Source organism: Columba livia, chromosome 21 (genome assembly GCF_036013475.1).
Source record: "Columba livia isolate bColLiv1 breed racing homer chromosome 21, bColLiv1.pat.W.v2, whole genome shotgun sequence".
In the NCBI taxonomy this organism is placed as follows: domain Eukaryota; kingdom Metazoa; phylum Chordata; class Aves; order Columbiformes; family Columbidae; genus Columba; species Columba livia.
In genome coordinates this window covers 3873985-3894294 of record NC_088622.1, presented here as the reverse complement: position 1 = coordinate 3894294, position 20310 = coordinate 3873985, and the positions used below count along the sequence as shown (strand labels likewise).

The 20310-nt window shown below is 51.4% G+C and overlaps 2 protein-coding genes across 2 annotated transcripts; both read left to right on the top strand.

Moving 5' to 3' along the window:
• The first annotated feature begins 875 nt into the window (after positions 1-875).
• SRM (spermidine synthase) lies at positions 876-7170 on the top strand. Its single transcript, XM_065038013.1, has 8 exons — positions 876-1089; positions 1250-1370; positions 1631-1723; positions 2874-3027; positions 3861-3944; positions 4276-4421; positions 5317-5439; positions 6010-7170. The coding sequence occupies exons 1-8, from the start codon at positions 944-946 to the stop codon at positions 6025-6027; spliced, it is 885 nt and encodes a 294-aa protein (XP_064894085.1). The 5' UTR covers positions 876-943; the 3' UTR covers positions 6028-7170.
• A 5825-nt stretch (positions 7171-12995) lies between these two features.
• CORT (cortistatin) lies at positions 12996-16601 on the top strand. The gene is made up of 2 exons (XM_005514252.3): positions 12996-13259; positions 16265-16601. The coding sequence occupies exons 1-2, from the start codon at positions 13158-13160 to the stop codon at positions 16478-16480; spliced, it is 318 nt and encodes a 105-aa protein (XP_005514309.1). The 5' UTR covers positions 12996-13157; the 3' UTR covers positions 16481-16601.
• The last annotated feature ends 3709 nt before the right edge of the window (positions 16602-20310 follow it).

Here is a 20310-nt window from a genome sequence, read left to right as displayed (position 1 = left end):
CAGAGGAAGGTTTTCCCTCCTTAGGCATCTTGGTGTGAACAGCATTGTAATGGTAGAACAGAGTCTCTTTCTGCTCACAAAATCTGCTTGCGTGGCTGAATATCAGAGAATGTTTTTGAAAAGAGGCAGTTAAACAGCAATTGTGTCCAAGTGCATTTGCAGGGGCTGCAGGTTCCCCTTCTTGTCAGCTTTACCATACCCGGTATTTCTGTAACTTGCAGAACGAGCAGCTCTTACCAGAAGCCCCATTAACTGTGGAGATACTAAAATTCCTGTCGTTTCTTAAAGTCCTTTACTTAAAATTCTATGCAAGGTGACATTTCATGGATGATCTTGGTCTGGTTTTGTTTTCCCAAGTTACCGCCATCTGTCTTAAAAACGCCTTTAATGGAAATGATGAGCTTTATTCACCTGGTTCCACCCGGGAATGGGATGGAGCTGTAGCACTAGAACCCTGCAGTCTAAGCCCGTTTTGCTGTCCCGTTCGGGGTGCTGGAGCACAACTTTTGGTGTCACCTCGGTGAATTTCTCCCCAAATCTGCCCTCCGGAGCACGTGCCACGCGTGGCGCTGGGCAGGAATGTGGCTTTCGTAAGGTCGAACCGGTAAAACGTCCCGATGAGAGGTTTTTTTCCCCCAAAACTCGTCATTCCCCGCCGTTTCACAGGCGGCTTCCGCCCGCCCCGCCGCTTGCGGGGGAACGCGGGGCGGGGGCGGCTCCGCTCCGGGCGCGCCGCCCCACGTGGCCCCGGGGCGCCGGCCGCCCTACCCTGCTGGCGCCGACGTCATCACCGCCTTGGGCCAATGGGGGCGCGGCGGCGCACGGCCCGCCAATGGGAGGGCGGCGGTCGGGGGGCGGGGCCGGCGCGTGGGCCCCTGTGCTCGGCTCCCGCGCCGGCGGGGTCAGGCGGCGGCGCGCAGGTGCCCGGGGCGGCCGGGCCGGGATGGAGCGCGGCGGGGCGGCGCTGATCCGCGAGGGCTGGTTCCGCGAAACGTGCCGGCTGTGGCCGGGCCAGGCCATGTCGCTGCAGGTGGAGGAGCTGCTGCACCACCAGCGCTCCCGCTACCAGGAGATACTCGTCTTCCGCAGGTGCGGCGCGGCCCCGGGAGGGCGGCGGTAACGGCGACTTTGCGGGGGGGAACGCGGCGCCCAGCGCCATGCGGTGCGGGCCTGGCGGCGCGGGGAGGGGAGGGGAAGCGCGGCCCCGGGGCGCGGGCCGGCTCCAACCCCGCTTCCCCGCTCTGCCCAGCACCACCTACGGCAACGTCCTGGTCCTGGACGGGGTGATCCAGTGCACGGAGCGGGACGAGTTCTCCTACCAGGAAATGATCGCCAACCTGCCCCTCTGCAGCCACCCCGACCCCCGCAAGGTGAGTCATCCCTGGTTCCCTCCGTGGAGTCTCCCCAGGCCCGCAGACCGGTCCCCGCGCTCCTGCCGCCATCGCTTCGGGCACAGCCACGCTCCGTGCTTGACAGAGCACCCCAGGCACCCCCGTGGCCCCTGTGCCAGCGCCGGGGCAGGAGGAGCCCGGAGGGCTGCTGCGTTTCAACCCATCCTCTAGGCCACGCTGCAAAAGTTCCCCGCGAGCCGACCCCGCTGACGGCCGCTTTTCTGCCCTCTTCTCTCCAGGTGCTGATCATCGGTGGCGGCGACGGGGGAGTGCTGCGAGAGGTGGTCAAACACCCCACCGTGGAGTCCGTGGTGCAGTGCGAGATCGATGAGGTGCGTTGCGCTCCCGGCTGCCTGGAGATGCCCCAGGGCTTCGGTCAGACCCGGCAAAAAGCAGCTGTGCTTCACAGCATCCACGGGAGCTGCTGCTTCACCTGCTGTCCCTTGTCAGCAGCGAGAGCGCTTGCTGCCGGTTCTGCTAGCGTGACACTGACAGCGCCACCTCTTTGCCTTACGAGTCATCTACGTGGCAGCTGGCCGCCTCTTTCATGTGATTTCTTTCACACACGTACAGTAGAGGCCCTTCCAGGCCAGCGCGGGGTCTGGAGAAAGGCAGCTCTGGCGCTGGGAAGGTGCTGTTTTCCCCTCTCCCCCGGTGCAGAACAGAGCGCTGCTCCTGCAGCAGGATGGTCGCTTTGTCGAGCCGTCTCCTGCGGGTGTAGGCAGGAAATAAGACGGGGGTATTTGTTTCCTTGATCGGTGGGCTGATCCTCCTCCTCTCGGTCAGTGTGTTCTGATGTTTTACTTTCTGAGAAAGGTTTGCTGTGTCCCCAGAGCAAAGCTGTATTAGGAATGGGACGTGCTGCTGATGTGGCCGTGTGCGCTGTCTGCCGGTCTAAGTAGCCATATGTGCCTGGTTTTGAACAAGCTCTGCCTGACACCAGGATATCTTTTTCTCTGCCAGCTGTGAGAAGCTGGTCGTGTTCAGTACAACTGTGGGCCTAGGGCAGAGAGTGGCTGTCTAACTGTTCTAGAGAAAAAACTATATATTATGGGGGGATTGATATAGTGACTGTAGAGCAGAGCTGGGGATATTTCTTATATCCAGAAACCTGCTGGCGTGATTTTATTTAGGAAGAAAAAAGTCTTGAGAGTGATGTCTCCAGGGAAAAGGAGCGCAGAGCAGTCAGATCTGTAAACGTGTTCTCTTAGTTCCTCGGGGAGCTTTTGAAGCTCCGAGTTCTTGTTGAGTTTGGCAAGGACAGACCGACAGTGTCACTGAACCCTGAGGCCGTAGGAAAGGGCTGAGCGTGGCTCCTTGGCTGAGGATGCTGACAGCTCTCGAGGATCTCGCTAGCAAGTCGCGTTTGTGTTGAAGGCATGGAAGGAAATGACTCACTGTGCTGTCCTTGCAGCTGCACAGTAGCCTGAGAAGCAGCTCCTTGTAGCCCCCGCTGACCCACTTGTGCTCTCTGTGTTGCAGGATGTGATCCAGGTATCTAAGAAATACCTCCCAGGGATGGCAGTGGGGTATTCCAGTGCTAAGCTGACCTTGCATGTGGGAGATGGTTTTGAGTTCATGAAACAAAATCAAGAAGCCTTTGATGTGATTATCACAGACTCGTCTGACCCTGTGGGTAAGGATTCTGCCCATAAAAGGGTATTGCTTTCCAGCCGCCTCCTTTTCCCTTCTGCTTACCTCCTGAAAGTAAAGCCAGCCTGCCCAGGCTCCTTTTCAAGTGAAAAGACTGTCCCTGACTCAGTTATTTTGGTAGAGAATTGGAAAGATGAAGACTAGAGAATATATTAGGAGGCTTTGAGCCAGCTGTCACGTTTCTCTCCTCAAAATTCAACTCAGCAGCTATTGCTGCCGGCAGAGGGTTGATCCTTGTGTCCAGCAATCCCATGGGGGATGCAGCGCCGTGCTGGCACAGACAGCTCTGCACGTGTGCCCGCTAACGAGGCAGCGGCTCACGCACGGTTGGTGGAGCTACCTAACCTACCGATGGCTGCAGTCAGGTCGCTCTATTTCTGAAAAGGAAAACTGAGGTAGAGAGGGACCAAATGTCATTATAGTGCTTCGTTTTAGGGAACTAATTGTGAGTGCCCAAATCACCTTCGCTCTTGCTATAGCCAACACAAAGAGGAGCATCTCTAAAAGGCGGTTTGGAGCAGGAGTTTAGTTTAAAAAATGCTCACTGCAGCAAGGGGCAGCTGCTAGGACTTTCTTTGATAAAGTTCCTAAGCTTGCTGTTGAGCAAAGCTGAAATCCTGATGGTTCTGTTGTGCGGGGCGGGGTTCACCCAGGGTCAACACTTTTTGCTTTCAGATGATCTACAATTCTTGTGATCACAGAAAAGCCATTTGAAATGTCTCTCTTCAGTGTAGTCCCTGTGTAGCTGAAAGGCTCTGAGAAGCCTGCGGTCTCAGTGTCTCTCTAGACATATCGCTGTGCTCATTTTTCTCCCAGGTCCTGCAGAAAGCTTATTCAAAGAATCTTACTACCAGCTGATGAAGACAGCGCTGCGAGAAGATGGGATTCTTTGCTGCCAAGGTGAGGATGCTGACTCTGGGCAGAGGCTGGTGCCAGGTCGTTAAATGCACCATGCGAGGCACAAAGGGGACTCTGCTCGGGGAGACGTGACGCAGGCAGTGAAATCCGTTTTGGCTCCCAGGTACAGGAGCATTTTTCATCTGCGTATGTCAACTCGTTAACTGCTGGACTGCACTTAGTAAAACTGGCGTAAGGGTCTTATCTTGCCTTTGGAACCACACGAGTTGTGCGGAGTAGAGCAGGTTTGGGCTTGGAACCACAGTTAACCTGGCACAGGCCTGTGCAGAGGAGAGGGGCAGCTCTCACCTTGCGTCTTCCTTTCTCCCTGTAGGTGAGTGCCAGTGGCTGCACCTGGATCTCATTAAGGAGATGCGTCAGTTCTGCAAGTCTCTGTTCCCTGTTGTGGAATACGCCTATTGCACCATCCCCACATATCCCAGCGGGCAGATTGGCTTCATGCTCTGCAGCAAGAACCCGGTGAGTCTCAGGCACCTGAAGTGCCCTTTTCCACTCCCCGATCGCAGCGCAGAGCCCGGTTCGGGCTGTCCCGTACAGAGCTGGAGCTGCGACACTGAGCTCTCCCCGGTTCGGGGCCTCTAGGCTCATGCTGGGCCCTGGACCCACCAGCCCAAAGCCCCAGAGCTGCAATGCAGCTTGCTCAGTGCTGAATGAACTCAGGAATGGAACCAGTTGCCTTAGAAAAAGACACGATTTTCTGTGTAGTGCAACAAACTTGGAAGGGAAGAAGCTGTAGCAGTTTCCAGAGCCTGTTAAGGCTTTGGCTTATTGATGCTGGCTGTTATAAAGTGGGCATTTGCTCGATAAGAATCAGCTTGTGACTGGTAATCTGCTTGTACAAAGGCCTCCACGTGAGAGTCTGTGTTAGGATGTAGGCTGGTTGCTCTCTCAGACCACTGAGGTCTGTCTGCTCTCCTCCCAATCTGCTGCGCTACAGCCAGCCCGTAACGCAACTTTCACGTTGGCTTAGGGAGCCAGCAGCACTTGTGCAGCTGCATTTGATTTACGTGGGGCACTGGCAGCGTGCGCCGTGCCTGACTTAGCGCAGATGTGGACTGTGCTCTGAAGAGCAGCAGCCTCGCTGCTGAGACGCTCGGGCACAATGTGACGGCGTCGTCTGGCACGTGGCTCACGTGCAGCCTGACCTCATGTGCTGACATCTGTGAACAAGGGCTAGTCACACGAGCTACGGAGTGTAAACCCTTGGGGCCGGAGCTGTGCGTAACCTTTGGCTTACACTAGAACAGAAAGTCATCTGTTTTCCTGCGAGTCTTCTTGCTTCTCTGCCGTAAGTCGGGATGCCTGTCACGCAGCCTTTTCCTTGTTACCCAAACGCTACCCGTCTTTGTTGCAGAACACAAATTTCCGGGAGCCTGTGCAGCAGCTCTCGCAGCAACAAGTAGAGGAGAGGAGTCTGAAATACTACAACTCGGACATTCATCGGGCAGCTTTTGTTCTGCCAGAGTTTGCACGGAAGGTAAGCGAGGCTGTGCTGCTGTTCCTCCGTCAAGGACGAGCTGTGGCTTCTCCTTGGCAGGAGAGGGAGTATCCAGGACCGAGGATTTCCTGCAGCCCTAAAGGGTTCTGTGGGCAAGTCGGAGCAGGACGGCATTTTGTGCGACGTAGCAGAGTATGAGTCAGTCTGGGAAGACTGGAGTTCAGTTTGGAACTGTTCCAAATGGTGGATGTCCCATGCCCTGATGGTGGATCACTCCTACATAGCAAAATAAGTCCGAGTGCCTGCTGAACTGTTCTTTCCCATTGAAAAGCTCCAGATGTCTTAGATAAAATGTGGTTGTGGTTTCTAGTGTAAACCAGAGGGTAAAGAGAGGATGCTGTAGCACAGTCTGACTTCATGAAGGATACTCGCTTTTTCTCCATCATTCAGTTATATCCTAAGACAGTTGAAACTGCAGGTTCCAGAACAAACCTCAGAGTGTCCAAGGGATGAAGGCAAAGCCATGGTGGTGTTTCAGAGCCCTGTTTCTGTTGGGGACGGTAGAGCTGCAGCAGGTCCATCCTGACACATCTTTGTCTTTGTCCCCAGGCCCTGAGTGATGTGTGAGACTGAGAAGCTGCTTCCTTCCTTCACGTTGGACCCTGAGATCGTCAGTGATGTGGTGGGGACCTTCCCAGCAGACCGCAGATTTGCTCTACACTGTGTGGGATTGTTTAACCCTTTGCCAGCCAACATTCCCTTTGATGATGTGTTAAAGATGATGGGGCATAAGACAGATAAGACTATTGAAAAGGTCCAGTGACTTATTGCTTGAGGTCAAAACTGTTTTTTCCAGTGCTGGAAACGTAAGATGTATTTTCTCCTTTCTCTCCTCCCTGCACCCATTCTAAATTCTCCCCTCCCCGTGCCTACCTCCACCCCCCACAACTGACATGATATATTTATAACTGACACGTATTTCTGTCTGGTGATCTTCTGAAACCTGGGAAGAGTCCAGAAGGATCACTGACTCAGCCTTAAGCACAGAGGGCGAGAGCTTTGTGCGCAGAGTCCGCTTGCCCTCTGCTCACAGGAGCTCCTGCTGCTCAGAGGTTTGACTGGTAACCGCTCCGAGCCTCGTGTCCCACTGCCCTCCTGCGACACCTGCGCCGTGCGGTCGGAGAAGTCACAGCGCAGACTGTTGCCGTTCACAGTAGGTCTCCCTCCAACCCTGATGGAGTAGCAGTATTAAACACCGGCCAGGCAGGCTGGCAGCAGAGTCTTGTGGCTTTTTATTTTTAAATTGGTTGGAAACAAGTGCTGAGGTACGAACAGGCTGACTCCTGTTCTTACCTCCGCCGTCAGAGTGGTTCCAAAGAATGTTTATCGATATGGCGATAGGCGCTTTATATATATAAATATAAATATATATATATAAAAAACAAACCTTAGATCCATTGCCTGCTGTTAAGTACTGATGTTGGGGAGTCAGTTGTGCTGACAAATCTCCCATCTCAGTCGTGCTGAGATGCCTCAGGCCTGGGTATTTGCTAGTCCTTAGGAGGCATCGTTATTTCTAATGCTGCCCCCAGAATCCCCAGATGCGTAAGTTGTTTTTCGTTGTACTCTGTTGTGAGATGGATCTGCCTCCACTTCTTTTGTTTTAAAGACTCCGTACCACCGCTGTGCAGTGGGTATCTTCCCAGCACAACCACTGCGCGGTTGTCACTCCCTTGCAATCAATTAAACACTCGGCTCTGGTTAAGGTGACATCAGTGTGGGTCGGTGTGCTTCTTTGGGGAGGGTGTGGGGGTGGAAACAGTGATCCTGAAGGTGCTGTGCTTGTCAGGACACATCCAGGGCCGCTCTGTAGTTGCTCTGACTTCCTGTCTTCCTTGTCTCTAGGGATGACAAGTTATCATCAAAAATCAGCTCTGAAGATGCATGTTTTTGTAACCTGACTGCATAGTAGCTCCAGCTTCTCTCATCCTCCGTGCTGCACAAGTCAGTACCTGTGTCCGAGCTATTCTCTAGTCCAAATGCTGCCTCTGGCGCAGCTTTCCAAGCTGTTTTCTAGTTGCCCATCTCCCTGTTAGCATCAATCGCTGGCCGCACTCAGTTGCACCATCGTTTCCTCTGCAAAAACTGTAGCTTAGTGGCTCCTAAGGCCTCAACCAAGTTCTGAGCTCAAGCTGAACAGGCTGGGAACAGTCACTAGGTGGCATCAGGAGAAGACAAAAAAGCTCCTTCTAAGGGAGGCTTTTTGACTGACTTGGTAAGAGAAAAGGAGAAGGAGCAGACCTTTGCAAAGGTTGGGGTTGGGCTTTGCTGTAATTGTGACCCTACAAACAGCACAGGTAGCGCAGCCACCATGTGCTACAGCCAGTATCAGTGCAGCTTTTTTTTTCATTGCTAAGCTGCAGAGCCAAGTCTGGATCTTCTTTATATTCTTGTGTTGAGAAGATTACACCAGTTTGTCTCTTGATTGTCTGGGTAACTGTTTCCTATCTCCCACAGCTACTGAGAAGTTAGGCTATCGAGGCATTATCATTGCTCGACTCTTGTGTTTTCATTATAAAGATCAGCCCAGTAGTGGAGGCTGGTTCTAGCTACTCCTGTTTAAATTGCTGTGGGACCTGGACCCCATTCAGCCCTTCATCCTGGAAAGAAAACCACCGCTGGCACTTTTTCTCCCCTGGAATGCGAATCAAGAGCAGGACTGTAGTCCAGGAAGGCCTTAGAGCAGCTGCCAAGTAGTAACAGGTTCAAGCTTTCCACCCACCCTTGGTGAGTACAACAATGCCCAGGAGGGAAAGAGTTTCCTCAAACCTATTACCAGCCTCCACGCAGCTAATTATTCCTTCTGCTTCTCTGAGCTCTCTCCAAATTCGTAATTTCAGTGAGTGGCCAGTGATGGGAGCAGGAACACAAGGCTGTTTGCCATCCAAGTCGCACAATCTCTGTCCGTAGGGTCCTATGTGTAGTTTCTGTTCCATTCCGCTGTTCTTTACAGGCAAATATTTCATCGCCTTGCAATAGGTGAGGACAGAGATCAGTTATTAATAAAAGTCACCCCTGTGTTGAGCTGCCACAAGGTTTACATGGCGTTTGAGCTGCTAGAAGGGCATTTGGCACGGCAGTCACCTGTCAGGTGGTTGTGTCTGCAGACTGATTATCCGGTCCACAAATGTACGAGGTCTGAGCTGTTCTGTGGCCGAGGACGCTGGGGATTGAAAAAGAGATTGGCAATGTGTGTAATGCCCAACAGGACAAAACTGCTGGGGCCTCATGTAGAACTCAACACTCCAAAGCATCTTTGCAGCATCTCCAGGTGGGCAACTAAAAGACTTGGGTAACTTTTTGGAAGTTTTAGCTGGCTTTTGCCCAAGGCTGGTCGAGCAAGGCTGTTCATAAGCGAAGATCCACAAAGATGTTTGTCTAGACATGCTGCAGTCATGTTCCAGCATCTTGTTAAGCTGGGAGCCCATGAGCAGGGATCGGCTCTGTCCCAAGTAACGTACAATGAAATATCGGTCAGAGCAGGTGGAGACAAGCGGGGGAACAGCCTGATGGGCTTCAGCACAGCAATTGCTTAAGGCTCTTGGCGCCTTTCGAACGGTGTCAGACTCCGCTCTGTGCTCTACTCGGTGAACTAACTCAATTTTTCAAAGTTCAGAAAAGAGCTTGAAAAAAATGAAGAGAAATCTCTTGCCTGTATCTCTTGAGGCCTTTCAGCCAGTTAATTGGCATGAGTGTTGTGTTCATCCAGAGCTAATGTTATCGAGGCCTGGCTGAATTATTGATGGAGCTTGGCTGGAGGAAGAGACTGCAGAAGTACTGTAAGAATGACAATTCGTCTTTCATCGGAGAACAGCAGCCTCAGTAAGCAAACGGTCAGATAAAGTAATGACAAGTTCCACCAAGTTCAGGGAGAGGAAAGTTCCTTTGGTAAAATGGTGGGGGAAGAAAAGGGAAAAGTGTGGACAAAAGCGTGAGACAGGAGCTCAGATTTAGCTAAAGGGTCAGACAAAACAGTAAAATGAGAAATTTAACCAAGTTAAATACTGAGAAGTCTAGGTGTTGCTCTTTCCTGGTCGTGTATAGGATGGAGTTAAGTGCTTCTAAAATATGCAGAAGGTGGGAAATTAGAGCCAGGGTATCTCGATAGCACAGTGATGTGTGAAGCAGATAAAGTGGGGAGGATTATTCAGAACACGGGGGATCTCAGCAGCTCTGCGCTGACGGGGTTTGCAGCGCTGTGTCCCCCCCGTGGCACTGACCGGCTGCAGCCCGTGTCCGGGCATCTCCGGGAACGAGTTTGCTTAACAAAGCTAATTCTGTGTGCCGGGAATAAAGGTAAAATGATGTATGTCATGACCCCGCGTGTGTTTCACCCCGCTCTGACTGCAGGAGAGGAGTAACCACGACCCCAGGCCACCTGGAGCGCGTGAATTCCTGTTTCAAGCTCTCGCAGCCGAGCGGTCCCTTGTGCGGTGCGGGCAGGCTCGCGGCCCCGCGTGTCGGCGTCCCCGGTGAGCTCTTTCTGGCTGAATTCCCACAAGGCGTAGTGTGTACATAACCCCCCAGAAAATCCAAATGGTGAACAAACATCTCTGCCCAAGTCTTGTCCAGGCAATCTCGCCGCCAACGGGATGAGTCTGGTGTAAGAGGTCGGTTGATATGTCAGCGGGTGTAACCCCAAGCATCCTCAGCCTGCTTTGCAGCCAGAAATGCCTCCTACCTGGAGCCAGACAAAACATTTTCAGTGAAAAATGGAGGTATTTTGAAATATAAGTGTTACATAGCAAGTAGTTATTTTTCAGGAAGATTTTTGGTGGAATAACCGCTATGTTTTAACTTTGCATTTTGAAATAAGAGGAGGTTTTGAGCGTACCACTGAAGCGCTGTGCTCACCCTCCCTCCACCCTCCTGCAGCCCCTCTGGGGTCGACAGACAGCGAAGGCAGCACAGCTCCCCCCGCTCCCCTCCCTCGGGAGCTGTAACAGGCTTGTAGTCGTGCGTGCTCTGACAGCAGCATCCCTGCGGCTCTCCCCTCCTCCTCCTCCTCCTCCTGCACCTGCTCTGCAGCTCCTCGCCGAGATGCGCGGGAGCGGTCCGTTCCAGCCCACGCTCGCGCAGTCCCTTCCTCGGGTTTGTGAGATCCGTGCCGATGAAGCCCTGGCTGGAACAGCCACCTGCACGCTGCTCGCGGGTCCCTGGGGAGCGCAGAGCGAGGGAATTCTGCAAGCCTGGCCTGATAAATGAGCTGTGATTTCAGGCCCATGAACAAATTGGTTTCCCCTTCCAGGAAGGCTCACAACTGTCAGCTGACTATCGCTTGCTTTGTTACATTGGCCTTTGCAACTAGGGACAACTGCAGAGAGATGGGGTTCCAGTGACAGGAAAGCAGAAGCATTCAAACCCTTCCTTCAGCTGCAGCTGAGCGCCTCACCTTTGGGAACCAGACTTTGTTCTGGGAGCCTGACGCGATTCTGCTACGTGCTTCAAGGCATGATGATGTGAACCCAGACCAGGCAACAAACGGGCAGAGGATGGCAAATATCCAGGCCATAGAGGAAAGCAATTGAGAAATTATCTCATTCCTTAATGTGGCATTTGGTGCCAGACATAGTCTTAGCTTTTGTATTCCAGCAATGCCCAGTCTTTGCGGCTGTACAGACTCACCGAGATGTCAGGGACCTCTATTCTGAAAGATGAAATGTCTCCCATTGCATGTTGCTTGTGTACCCTTAATCACAAAAAGATGGATGTTGTCTTAGGTGACTGTGTGATCATGTTCTGCTGTCTTCCGAACCTGCTCTGCATCCCTGCTGAAGCTGTGAGCCAAAATCCCTGGAAAGCCGGGCCATTTCAAGTCACTGTGTGCCGAACTTCCTTCCGGAGCATCCCCACAGGTGTGCTGATACCAGATAGATCCAACCTCGCTCTGAAGCGGTAAAAACCCGCCCGGACCACGTGCAGCTCCAGAGAGTAGAGAGAATCAAGGAAGACGACTTCACAAGGGGCGAGTCAGATAGCAGAGAGAAGGTGGTAAGAGGAATCAAAGAAAGAATTGTCAGAAATGTTTATTACTCCAAGGGAAGACCTTTAACCTTTCCTGTACAGAGTGATAAGCATTTTATTACTGCCCTTTAATTCCAGGATCGCAGCAGCCCAGTCACTGTTCACATCCCTGTGGGCTTCCCCAGGAGCTGAGCTCTGGCTCCACGCATCATCCCCTTTTTAACAGAAGAGCATTGACATACTTGTGACCCCAGCATCATAGAAAACAGCCCTTTCAGAAGGCAAAGGCGCAAACAAAACCATATTTATTAGAACAAGCACTTTGGTTATACCAGAGGGCCTCCAGCATGGAGACCTGGCTAGTAGGTCCACAAGGTTTAGTCCTGGCTCCTAACCACCAGTACGGGATTTACCTTCTGCCTGTCAGCCCGGGCACATCTCACACTCACAGGTACCTGCAGTTCCTTCTCAAACAACAAACTGTGCTTTCTCCATTTGCTGTTCTCCCACTTTTACGTCTCCAGGAGCAAATCCACTGCGGGCCATTGGGCAAGTGCCTGTGGTTTATCTGCTCGCTGGAGCCTGGTGCTTCACCACTGTCTCCAGCCCCAGACTGGCTGGGAAGTGTTTGACAGAATCCATTACCAAGGGCTAACACAGCAATTCTGATGAACTAGCAAGGTCAGTTTAAAACGAAACAGATAATGTTTCATCTGAAACTGGTGCATGGATCCAGCTCTCACGGGCAGGGGATAAGAAACAATGAGGTTACAAAGTTTTCTGAGGAAAATTTATTTCTAGAAATGTACACCTTTCCCCACAAGTCTGTGTGACTCAGAAAAGGGTTATTTTTCCCTTTGTATCTTTCAGTGAGGGAATCCAACATTTCTTTTCAAACGTGCATGGAAGTGATGGCATCTTTTCCCTCAAGAGCATCCAGGGTGATGTAACTGGCACAGGGAGCTGGATTATTTGCAGGCAGAGCTTCATCATGCTGTTTCCACAAGCAGCAATGCTGGTAAGCAGGAGCAGTGGGGAACAGGCGTTTCTGCTGTCTTAGTTCTGTCACAGCATCCCCTTGGCCAACCCACCTCCCTGTGGGGATTTTCTAATGTACTAAATCAGGATAACAATTTACCTTTGACTGCTGTTAGGGTCAGAAGAGGCTTTGCCCTGAGGCAAGTGCATATTGCCATTCCACAGTGAGATGCACCACTGGACACAGTGGACACAGATCCAAATATCCCTGGAGTCTGGAGCTGAGGGTCCAAGCCCGTCTCTAAGCACCTGTGGCCAGACGTTTTACCTCTTCCCTCTGAATCATCCAGCACTGGCCAGAGGTTTGTGCAAGCTGGTGGCCCATTCCATCCAACGTTACGTTGCCAAGCAGAATTCAGCTAACCCGGAGAGGCACAGGTAGTGCTGACAATTTCTCGGGGTGAAGAAACAGTGTGTTACTGGAGAGTCCCAGACCTTCGCTTCCCCGCTCTCTGCAGGTCTGGCACATGGAAAGCCCAGAGGCACTGAAGTATCCCACTCAAGCAGCCAAGTGTTAACAACCTCTCCAAAGTCTAATTTGCCTTTGATATAGACTTAATTGTTTGCGTCACCCACCGGGCTAGGGGGAGGGCTATAAAAGGGGCTGCAGCCATTGTCTGAGGCAGAAGAGAGCCCAGAAACAGCTCCCTCTCCCAGTCTTCCTCATTCAGCACAGAAGTCACAGCCTGTGCATCATGCAGCTGGTGGCCAGCCTGGTGTCCGTTCTGCTGCTGGTGTGGAGCGTGAGAGCCACCGCGCTGCCCGGAGAAGAGAGACTGGCGCTACAGAACACACGGGTGAGTCAATGCACCCCGAGCAGGGGCCGGGTGAGGTGGGAGCACACAGGAGCCCGGGGAGCGCTAAGAAGGACAGTCGGGCTTTACCTGATGCAAACAACTCTTCCACCCTCGTTATTCCAAGGCACTACAGCTTCACGCGCTGCTGAAGCACGGGCTGTTCGTACAGCTTACTAGCCAGTTTGTTTAGGAAAGGTACCAGGGCAGATGCCAGAGAGCTGCAAAAGTGAAGTCTGAGCTAAGCAAAAACACGAAAGGAAACAAGCAGAGAGGAGAGGGGAAAGGAGAAAATAGTATCGCTGAAAGAGTGCAGCACGAGAGAATAGCAGAGTACTAGGGAGGGAGAGAAAAGATACATAATTGGTAAAATGATCAAGGGACATGATATTTTAAATAGGACTCAGGGGAAGGACAAATGTTTAAAAGATGGGTTCAGTAGGAAAGTAACAGAGGAATAATAAATGAAGTAATTATATCAGAATAAAATTGCTTTTTCCAGAGTAGTATTCACAAGGGGAGTTATACTGACATAGTTCTGCTAGAATAATTACACTCTGAACCAGCACAGCTCTATGCAGTGGCAGAACTTATTATAGCAATATAATTATCCTACCAACTGGCAAAACTCTAATATTATAATGGCTGTAGCACTATAATAACTTTGTTTTGCTGGACTATTTCCCTGAGAGGCCGCAGAGGTAGGAAGCGATAGCATAAGAGAATCACAAACAAGCGCTGCGTTCTGCTTGCCCTCACCTGCATGTTCCTCGTCACCCCTGCGGGTCCTCGGAGCCGCGGCTGATCACCCGCGCCCTGCCGCTGCGGTTCCGAGCCGCAGCCGCGAGGCTGCCGTCATCTCAGCCCTGCACACGAGCTACCCAGAGAAGCGCAGGAAAGGCACTAACTTCTCCTTTGTGCGTATCCACGTAGGGGTTTTTTCTGTCTTAGCGCTGGCTCCAGCTCATCCATCAGTGTCTTGCTGCTTCAGGAGCGGGCTCGCATCCCATTAACAACAAAACTGGCTGTGAGAAAGAAACGTATAGAGTGTGAGGTGCTAGGGCTCGTGTTCTGTTAGAGATCAGGGCTTCTGCAGCTGGCTGGGATTAACCCTTCTGGGGAGAACTGCAAACTTTCAGCTGGACATTCTTACAATAACAGATCCAGTACTTAAAAAGTAAGCTTGTTCTGGTGCAAATGCCAGTTGCAGGGGGAGAAAGAAACAAGTTGTAGGGCATAAATCAGTAAATAAGGTTTTGGTAAAAATGAATTCAAGTGTAATGACTGTTCTACATGCTGTTGCTTACAAAATAACAATACCATTATAATTGATATAATTATCCTCTTCAGAGCATTCTACAAACTGAAAAATTGTTAGATACTGATGAACCAATCCCTACAGTCACCACTGCTGTAACTCAGACAAATGTTTTTAAGTATAAAGAATGTTGCTATTTTAGATATAAACCACCATAAGATGCACAACAATGCAAAAGAAAGGTGTGCGCATTCTGACGGGCTGGTGGACCTAGTACAGGGAACTGAGCACCCCAAAGGTGCGCACGACCCAGCCCTGCTGAGCTCCCTGCTGAACGGTCTCGATCTCTTGCAGCTCAGGAGCAGCTACACACAGAAAGGGTGTTTGCAACGGGAAAGAGCTGCCCAGTTCCACCAACAGCCACAGCTGATCGTGCGTAAGGAATAGCCCTTGAGAGCAGGCTGAGCTTTGCCTTCCCCAGCCGAGTCTGAAGCTGCTGGCTCTGCTTGGAGCAGGTTATTTCAGAACATAGCACTTCGAGCTAAGAAAGAGAATTATGGGGGAGACGTGACCCAGGAAACACGCTGAGTTCCCCAGTCCATCTCCCTAAGGCTTCAGACGTTTCTGTTCTTGCAGCGCAGGAGTAGGAATCAGAATGTGCACAAATTAGTTTTTATCTTCTGCTGCAGACATAGCATGTAATTTTTCTGTGCCTCAGTTTCTCTTTGTGGAAGCAAGGTTGGTTTCTAGAGCTAAGAAAGTGATTAAAAAGATCCATAAACATCCTGTAACGTAAACTCAAAATATTTGCTGCTGTTTGTATTTATCCATCTTTCTGTTGCTCACCAAGTGGTCCGTAGTGAATGCTGGCGCTGGCAGACACCGCGACAGACGCAGCAGCGCCAGCAGTAAACACGGCATTTGTGAAAAGCGATGTGGAAACGTGCTTCCAAGATTCCCATCCACATGGGAAACAGGATCTGCTCCTGTCAAACCGTCTATCCCAGCTGGTCCTGTACCAGCTCTTTCTGTCACAGAGATGAGGAACACTCAGGCAAGAGGTGATTCCTCAGATTTGCTGGATATGAAAAGGAACAAGATAACTCACAGCTTGTGCGGATGGAGCTGAGCAACTCCTCTCATTCTGCCTTCTCCCGAGGTCAGGCTATTGAAATACAGGTTCTTGTTCTTGAAATACAAGCTGTTTGTCCCCGCTGATTAAGTATTTTGCTTCAGATACTTAGTGCGTCTCTCTCCCCACCAACCCAGCCCTTCCCTTCGTTACATTTATTTCTCAGCATTTTACAGTGGGCTACAGCCCCCGGTGTGCTTAATTTAATATCGCTCAGACCTCGGCGCCTCTTCCCACAGTGCAGGCAGGGCAGTGAAGGGAGTAACAGGCTTTACTAGGAGAGAAGGCAGGTTGGCATTTACCGCAATTTAATTAGTGCAGGCGGTGAGGGGACTTTACAGCCAGTTCATGCCCACTTGTTAGCAGCTCTTTTCTGGTTGTAACGCAGCACGTGTGTGGCTCGCAGCCGGCTGAGCTGGATGGGGGACAGCAGAACGAGGAGTGACCTGCAGCCAGGTTCCTCAGCTCTGCGATGGGAAAAGCATCTGCTGGGACAGGGAGGCAGGGAGATGCAGAGGGACCCCATGGGGGACGTTCACACCCTCCAACAACCCCCTGCCTCGGTGGCTGTGGGGGACAGGGCCTCTGCCCGTCACCTTCCCCGCTCTCTGTCCGCAGGAACAGAGCACGGCCCGCAAAGACGCCATCCTGAAGATGCTGGCGGGGCTGCTGGATGGCGTGGACGCCGGGCGTGAGGCGGCATCCCCGGAGCTGGACGAGGACAACAAGCTGGAGGAGGAGCGGGCAGCACTGGGGCGGCTGGCCCAGCTCTCACAGCGGGACCGCAAGGCTCCCTGCAAGAACTTCTTCTGGAAAACCTTCACCTCCTGCTAGTGCCGCCCGGCTGGACCCCGCCGGGCCGCCTGCCCATCAACACCCTCCCCTCCGCCGCTCCATCCCCTGAGCTCCCGCCCTTGTCCTCCCCACCCCTGAGAATAAAGCATGGCGCCTCGGGGGACTTGTCTCTGGTTCTCTGCGCCCTGCCGGGCAGGGCTGGGGTGGAGCGGGGCAACCGGTAGCCCCGGCCTCGCCGCCGGGAGGGGTGGGATGGGCGGGTCCCGGGGGCTGTCGGGAGCCATCAGGGTGGCGGCCATCTTGTGGGGCGGCCATGGTGGGCGGCGGCCATTTTGGGGTTGTGTCCTGTGGAGAGGACGCTCTGTGGCAGCCTCTGGCCGGGGAAGGTGCCGTCTGGAGAGGAGGGCATGGTCGTGGGCGTGTGGGGGAGCTCCTTTCCACACTGGTGGGGTGGCTGGGTGAAGCAGGAGGGGGCGCAGGGGCCGTGTCTGGGTTGTGGGAGAGATGTAGGAAACAATCATCTTGCCAATATATTAGGCCTAGGCAGGATCTCTCAGCAAAGCATATTTTATTAACGATTTTGCAAGACTGGCTGTTCTAACTAAAGGTAGGCCACATAATATGGCAAAAAGCCCCTGTTTATATCCTCCCCAAATCCCAGCCGCAAATTCCCTCCCCTGTTCCCCATTGGTTGGTACTGCAGCATTTACAGACCACCCAACCCTGCCTCAGTTTACATATTCATCTCATTCTAACAATACCCTTCCCCTTATCAATCTATTTGAAATATGGGTCCCTGGCCCTTTGCCTACCCTAACCCCTAGATTGTCTTTTGTAAATACAGGTATCAATATGCATTCCAGGAAGAGACTTTGTTTTACGTTAAGGATTCACAGTCTGATGTCTCTCAGCCCTTCCCCCCATGCTGGGGTAGGGCACCAGGTCCCCAGTTTTGTAAAAGCAACGTTCCTTTGTTAAATGTTCCTTGCAGACAGACAGGCCCAGAGCCTGGCCCGCTTCTGGTTTGACAGCAGGTATTCAGAAGAGAGAATTCAGCACCTGGATGTGTCCATGTGCGGGCTGCTGCAGGGGAACCTGCTCCAGCAGGTGGGTCGGACTGGGTGCTCTCCAGAGGTCCCTCCAGCCCCAGCCATTCGTGATCTCCAGAGCGGTTCCCCAGGTGCTTTGTGCATCTCGAACACTGAGCTCTGCGTCTCAAACCGATTGAAACAATCCAGCTGTGATCCCGGGGCTAACAGCTCTAACTGCTCTGGTTCTCTCATGGTTTCTTGGTGTCTTGTCATCTTGTTTAAAAAAACAAACAAACCAAACCCACCACCAACAAAAACAACCCCAAATACACCACAAAACGCCTGATTTACTTTACTCATCTCTTAGGGTGCTGTTTGCTATCTGGAGAGTGGAAGGGCCTGTTTTATTTCTTTTCACTTGCTGAGAAGCTTTTTGAACCTTTGTTTTAGAACTGCGGTAGCACAGAGATAGGAGACACAGATGTATTTTGAGTTCAGAACAGCTGTTTGTCTCCGAAGGAGAAAGCTGAGGCCTTGGTCTCACGTGCTGGCAAAGAAAAAGGTGCGAAATTTAGTTGCTCTATTTGCTTCAATTCTCAGTATTACCAAGTTGATTTTTGGAGCTGTATTATGTTACTGGGAATGACCACACAAAGACTTCAGCTTACATTACCCAGCCTGTCCCCAAGGCCTGACTGGCCACTGGTAAGAACTAGACAGTATTTATTTGCAGTGGTTTGCTTTTGAACCTTTACATTTTCTTCTTGGAGGCCAGTGACCATGAGGTCTCTCATCTCGACAGCAGCATTTTGGATTAATCAGCAGCCAGCCTGTGCTCTTGCAGTTGAAGTAAAGCTTCCAACTCCCCCGCTCTCCCTGAATAATGAGGGGTACGACCGCGCCGGCACCCGGACGGGCTGGCTTGCTGCTGCCGCTTTGCTCAGTGTCAGGCTGTGCTTTCACCGCATCATTTGCCATAGAAATTTCTGGCTGTGTGTCTCTGGCTTGCAGGAGGAGTTAGAGCCCTGTGGCTTGTTTTATTTTTCACTCTATAATGAAAAATAAGATCCTTGCTGGGGGAACTCAGCGACTCAGTATATGGGTAATGGGATATGGAGCTTTCCAGCTGCGTTGCCTGGAGCACCCAGCTAGGACGTGGGAGACCTGGTTTTATGTCTCGGTTTGCTGCTGGCATTTTGATTTTATCATTACCTCCCTTTCAATACCTCAGTTTCCCTGTCTGTAAAATAGGGCATTAGCTCTTGTCACTTCTTATAATTTTTCTTAAGATACGTGGGTGACAAGCGCTGTATAAAAGCTGATTGTAGCTGTTATTGTTACTAAGACAGTGTAAGACCAACCAGGATGCTAGTACCTTACAAGTGTTGTCATAAGACTTCCCTTATTATTCACCATTAAATCTTGTCTGTGATAATAACATTCAGGACAACGTGCAGTGAAAATGAGAGACCCCACAGCACGTGGACGTAGACGTTGCCCCTAATAGAGACTCAGCAGACGGTGTATCCTGCATTATTTAGCGGTTCCTGCAGGAGAGGGGAGTGCAGCTACTCTCAAGGTTGCAGGTAGATTTGGGAGTTGAGTCTCCTCTCGTCCCTACAGCTGGCTGGTGGTGGCGGAGGCTGCGGCCAGCACACGTGCTGTGGAGCGGGGCCAGCGCCGTGCGGGCGGCTGCTTTCATCAGCGCTGGATTTCATGTTGCGGTTGCCGTGGTAAGTCAGCGTGCTGAGGCTGGAGCGGTGTGAGATCCTGCCTGATGACGGCGTTTAGTATTAGGGAGTGTGGCACAATAAATGGGATCCGGTGGGAGGGGCTTAATGAAGGGTTATAACGTGTCGTATATGGGTATTTGCTGTTTAAATTTCCACAAAAGAATTGTGGGTCTTAGAGTGGTGTATGTCAAGTAGAGGGGAGCAAGAGTATGTTATTTGTTTTGTAGATGCAATAGCCAATGCTTTTAAAACCTTGTTACAGCTCAGAATAATTTTGTGTATGCGTGAGCAAGTGGATAATACCTGTGAGCTATTTCCAGACTTTTAAAAAAGTGAAAAAGGCACATTAAAAAGTAAAATAAAAGCCAGAAGGCAAACTTTTAAAGTCAGCTAGCATACACATTGCTGACCTTACCTAATTCAGTGCATGGTCCAGTGGCATTCACTGTACATATATTATTATTCTTTTTAACCTCAAGCTAGTTCAGACTTATTCTGAAGCTGCAGGCAGGTAAGGAAATCATCACAGGGACAAGCTCAGCTGTGAACCTGCAGCGTATTCAGTTCCTGGGGTAAATCTGTATGTGCATATCCTATCCCTTGATAAATGTGAAGCAGTCCAAGGGAGCTTATTCCTGGATGAAAACAGAGTAAATCTCATTTACTCTGAGATCAAAGCTTGTGCTTATGTGGACAGATACGACAGAGGAACTAGGGAGGTATTCATTTGAAATTTAGTACCCTGCATGCTGACTCATTTGTACCTGCTTTTAGTAGTGAAGATCTTGTTTTGTTATACACTGCCAGGTAAGCTGGAGGGAATCAGTACTTGACAGAGTGCGTATTCGGCCTCGGACAAAGGAGAGAGAGCTGCCACCTGACCAGACTTCACAAAAGACTCTGTCTGTCTGCAGGTGGCTGGCAACAGGAGTTAAATTAGTGGGAACAGAACAGTACTGTCTGGTCTGGTCTGGTGGTCGTATGGCTGTCATTCTCAAACGGCGCGGGGCCTGTGAGGCACCCTTGGCATTGATTGCAGCTACAGAAAATTAAGCTTAAGTCTGCGATTGCAGGGAGAATGGAGTATAAGGTTGCACAGGGTGTC

Excerpts from the sequence above, each read along its gene's own strand:
- SRM (XM_065038013.1), top strand. The coding sequence starts at position 944 with ATGGAGCGCGGCGGGGCGGCGCTGATCCGCGAGGGCTGGTTCCGCGAA. Across the intron at positions 1,090-1,249 it reads GAGATACTCGTCTTCCGCAG|CACCACCTACGGCAACGTCC; the intron begins GTGCGGCGCGGC and ends CGCTCTGCCCAG. Across the intron at positions 1,724-2,873 it reads TGCAGTGCGAGATCGATGAG|GATGTGATCCAGGTATCTAA; the intron begins GTGCGTTGCGCT and ends TCTGTGTTGCAG.
- CORT (XM_005514252.3), top strand. The coding sequence starts at position 13,158 with ATGCAGCTGGTGGCCAGCCTGGTGTCCGTTCTGCTGCTGGTGTGGAGC. Across the intron at positions 13,260-16,264 it reads TGGCGCTACAGAACACACGG|GAACAGAGCACGGCCCGCAA; the intron begins GTGAGTCAATGC and ends CTCTGTCCGCAG.